Raw genomic sequence first — 5000 nt, 5'->3', positions numbered from 1 at the left:
TAAAACCATATTGCAATAACCATTCTTATAATTATCACCATCCTCATTTTCATCATCATACGAAATCTAATCCCCAAGGAGAGTAATAAAAGGGAAGGAGAAATTGCCTTTCAAGATAATGGCTGAAGAATTACACTTCGGCGAAATGATTCTTAAAATCTCGTCCTTTAAATGAGCTCCTTATGGAAGACCCATAAACATTTAACACGCCGCTAAGCACATTTTTCCTTCTCCTTCTTCTCCTCCTCCTCCTTCTCCTTCTTCTCCTCCATCTCCTTCTTCTCCTCCATCTCCATCTCCATCTCCATCTCCATCTCCATCTCCATCTCCAACTCCACCTCTACCACTTCTATCTCCACCTCCACCTCCACTTCTAAATCCATCTTAACCTCCACCTCCACCTCCACTTCCACTTCCACTTCCACTTCCACTTCTATATCCATCTCCACCTCATCCTCCTCAGGTATTTTTTTCTTCGCCTTCGTCACTTTTTTTTCTTCACCTTCGTCACTTTCCTATTGTTAACATGATCTTTCCTTCGTTTTACAACTTCCCCTTCTCGTCTCTTCCTCTCCTTCCTCTTTAGTTTATTATACTTCCTTACCTCCCCCGTCCTACCTCCTATTCCTCTTTTACATCATTTTCTACACTCAGTGTTCCGAATATATACAAGAAAGAAAGAAAGAAAGAAATAGAAATAAGACCCAACAACGTATAACCAGAACGGTCTACCCATTCCTAAGATTGAAAAAAAAATGGAAGAAAAATTCTGGAGTACCACTTGAAGCTCTTCACGAGAGTCTTCCAAGTTGAAACTCCGGCAGAAAGGGGGGGATAGTTTTGAGGGCGATGAGTCACTAAAGCCGAACCGCAGGTTGGGACAGCAGAGACTCGTGACCCTTAAGGGCACCTAACCAGTCCGGATCCCTTGCCGATGTCGATAAGGCTCATGTGTGGTAAGGGTAACAATGCATTATCTGCTTTACGATGACACTGGTGCCAGGTAGGTCATTAATGTAAAGGGAAATTAGTGTTCGACGAACTCATGAAGCGGAAAGGACATAAAATCATACCCATAATTGTTATAATACTTAAGCTCTCCATGTTTCTCTATTATTCTATCTCTCTCTCTCTCTTTCCTTTTCTTACCTCTCTTCTCATCATCATCATCTCTACAATCGCATTCACTATCGCCTCCGCCACCACTTTCAGCCTCCTTTTGCATATTCCTTTGTTCCTGCCTTTATTTTTTTATTCCCAATTTCCACTCTCTTTATTCATTTCTTATCTCCCCTGTTATCCCTTTGTATGTTTATCGTCATTCCTCTTGATTACTTCTCTTTCCATTTCCATACTTTCTATCACCGGTGCCCATTTTCCTCACTTCTATCTCCTCTCATTCACTTCCCCTTTCTCATTCTCATTCTTTTTTCTCTCGCTCGATCCTCTTTTTCACCCTACCTCCCTACTTACCCCCCTCCCTACCTACCCTCCTTCCTTCCTTCCTTCCTTCCTTCCTTCCTTCCTTTCTTCCTTCGTTCTTTCCTTCTTCTTTCTTTCTTTCTTTCTTTCTTTCTTTCTTTCTTTCTTTCTTTCTTTCTTTCTTTCTTTCTTTCTTTCTTTCTTTCCTTTCTCCCTCCCTCCTTCCCTTCCCTTTCCTTCTCATCCCCTCTCCATCTTCCTCTCATGCTCTCCTCCTCCCTCTTTCTCTTAATCATCCTTTATACCTTTCCCTCTTGTCTTTCCTCTCTCTCCCTCTCCTTTTCATCATTTACCGTCTCTCTTTTTCTCTCTCCCTTTTGCTTCTGTGACCCCACTCTTCTCCCCTTTCCATCTCCCTCTTATTCTCTCTTCCTCTGGTTCACTTTCCCTTCCTCCTTATTCTTCATCACCCTTCTTCTTCGTCATTCTACTTCTCTATTCCTCTTCTTCGACCTCCTCCTATTCCTTCTTTTCTCATTCTCTTCCTCTTCCTCTTCTCCCCCCTTCCCCTCCTCTTATTCTCTACTTGTCCTCTTCCTCTTCTCCTCCTTCTTATTATCATTCGCTCCTTCTCTTACTTCCTCTTCTTCCTCCTCCCCTTCCTCCTCTTCTTATTCTCCCCTTCTCCCACGTCCACCTCCGCTAGTCCTCTCATCCCCGACACGAGGACTCCTTCCCCGCTCCCGCCGGTCGCTCTTGGATGGAGTCGATTTAGGCTAATTCCCTCTCCATCTTTGTTTTGTCTGCCCGCCCGCCTGCCTGCCTGCCTGCCCGCCTGCCTGCCTGCCTGCCTGCCTGCCTGCCTGCCTGCCTGCCTGCCTGCCTGCCTGCCTGCCTGCCTGCCTGCCTGCCTGCCTGCCTGCCTGCCTGCCTGCCTGCCTGCCTGCCTGCCTGCCTGCCTGCGTGCCTGCCTGCGTGCCTGCCTGTGTGCCTGCCTGCGTGCCTGTCTGTGTGCCTGTCTGTGTGCCTGCCTGCGTGCCTGCCTGCGTGCCTGCCTGCGTGCCTGCCTGCGTGCCTGCCTGCCTGTCTGCCTGCCCGCCTGTCTGTCTGTCTCTCTTTGCCTTCTACTTACTCACGCATTCTAAGCTTCCCCACAACCCATCGCATAGGCTATGTAAATTGTCTTGCCCTGCATCTTTTACGAGACGCGGCACTTCAGCTATTTCTTATAATCTCTTTCTTATTTACACTTGTACTTTGTGGTCCCTCTGTGTGTATGTATGTATGTGTGTGTGTGTGTGTGTGTGTGTCTGTGTGTGTGTATGTGTATGTGTATGTGTATGTGTATGTGTATGTGTATGTGTATGTGTATGTGTATGTGAATGTGTATGTATGTGTATGTGTATATGTTTAATTAAGTTTATGTGTAAGTGTAAGTGTAAGTGTAAGTGTAAGTGTAAGTGTAAGTGTAAGTGTAAGTGTAAGTATAAGTGTAAATGTAAGTGTGAGTGTGAGTGTGAGTGTGCCTGCTCATGTGCGTGTGTGAGCCGGAGTGTGAGCGTGCACGTGCGAGTGTTAATGCGTACATGTGCGTGCAATCTAAGGAGGGATGCTGCAACAGAAGCAACGTAAGGAGGGATGGGAGGGGGGCTGGAGGCGCCACTCAGATGAGGCGGAAGAGATATTGTAAGAAGCGGAAATGAAATTCCCGAGGAAGAAGAAAGGCTGAGGAGGGAACGCGCGGCAGGAGATGGATATTTCAAGAAAGACTCCGCGTCTGAGACAGAAATGGGCGTACTCGTATACGTAGGTATATAGGCTTATACGTGGTCGTTTGTATACAGGTAACACACACACACACACACACACACACACACACACACACACACACACACACACACACACACACACACACACACACACACACACATATGTATATATATACATATATGTATATATATATTTATACATATATGTATATATATATGTATATTGTATATCTATACATATATACATATATATATAATGTATATTTATACATATATGTATATATGTATATTGTATACTTATACATATAGCTATATGTATATATATACATATACATATATGTATACATATATACATATATACATATATACATATATATATTGTATATTTTTACATATATATATATATGTATATTGTATATTTATACATATATGTATATGTATATATATATATACATATACATACATATATATATATATATATACATACATACATATATGTATATGTATAAATATATATTATTATATATATATATATATTATATATATATATATATATTATATTATATATATATATATAATATATAAATATATATATTATATATTATATAATATATATATATATATATATATATCTATATATCTATCTATATATATATATTATATATATATATATAATTATATATATATATATATATATATACTACATATATATAAATATATATAAATACACATCTACATATATCTACATAAATATCTATATATACATTATATATAATATATATAAATATATACATATATACATATATATATATATATATATATATATATATATATATATATATATATATATATATATATATAATGTAAAACGAAAGTTAGCAAAATAAGAACAACTCAAAGATGCTATGATAATAAATCAAGAAGACTGGATCTCTTCCTACCTGTATAGTGCGCCCGTACTGGATGACTTGTCCCAGCAATTTCTTTCCTTCTGCTTCATTCTGTCTCTTTTCTGTCTCTGCTGCATGCTGTGGGCGAGAAACAACGAGTATGAGACAAAGCAAGTGTCATTTATTTATCATCTCGTTGAGAGCATTTTTGATTCAGTCGTGTCACATAAGTATCATCAACACACAAGTTTGATAATGCAAGTAATATACTTTTAATAATAAAACGGTTATTTGCTGAATTTCTATGCCTCTGCAGGTACATTAATAGCCGTAGGTAAAGAGAAGCAAACAAACCAAACATTGGCTCACTACTTATTTTTGTAAATATCTTTAAATAATGGCTAACGTGACGAGTGATTCATAATCATAATATAGCCTATAAACAATGGACGTGCGTGCAAGCACACACAAACGCGCGCGCAAGTACACTAACACGCGTGCGCATGCAAACAAATACACAAATAGAATAATAAAAATCATCATAATCATGAAAATCATTACCTCGCCTGCAGCCTCTCCTCCAGCTTGAAAGCACACCCTCGGACTCATAAAATAAAAATGGCATCACTTAAGCAGTAAAAAGTAGTAGTACTATCATTTCTAATGAACCACCTAAAATGAAAAGAGACAATACTCAACAACATCAATAACAACAACAGCAAACTCCCATTGTAACCCAAGCTCAATGCTACAGGGACAGAAGGAACATTATCGCTCTCACATGATACCAAAATACAGGAACATCGCGATAAGCCCTGTACCTTCACGGGCAAATGTGATTTTATCAAAAAAATCATTTACACCTGTCACGTGCGTGTTACCTATGCCTGACATTGCGCATCTCATTGTCGTATGTCAC

General features: G+C 39.5%; 1 protein-coding gene across 43 annotated transcripts in view; it reads right to left on the bottom strand.

The window, feature by feature from the left end:
• Itpr (Inositol 1,4,5,-trisphosphate receptor) overlaps positions 1–5000 on the bottom strand; it is a 250714-nt gene that overhangs the window by 130930 nt on the left and 114784 nt on the right. For all 43 annotated transcript variants that reach the window (XM_086544593.1, XM_086544605.1, XM_086544596.1 and 40 more), the window contains exon 5: positions 4133–4219. In XM_086544593.1, the coding sequence (XP_086400719.1) occupies positions 4133–4219 (87 nt within the window). The remainder of the gene's footprint in view (positions 1–4132; positions 4220–5000) is intronic.

The sequence above is a fragment of the Penaeus japonicus genome, unplaced genomic scaffold (assembly GCF_977035675.1).
Source record: "Penaeus japonicus unplaced genomic scaffold, GWHDUDI00000001_assembly GWHDUDI00000015, whole genome shotgun sequence".
Taxonomy (NCBI): domain Eukaryota; kingdom Metazoa; phylum Arthropoda; class Malacostraca; order Decapoda; family Penaeidae; genus Penaeus; species Penaeus japonicus.
Note: the sequence above shows the minus strand (reverse complement) of the source record. Positions and strands in the feature narration are given on the sequence as shown.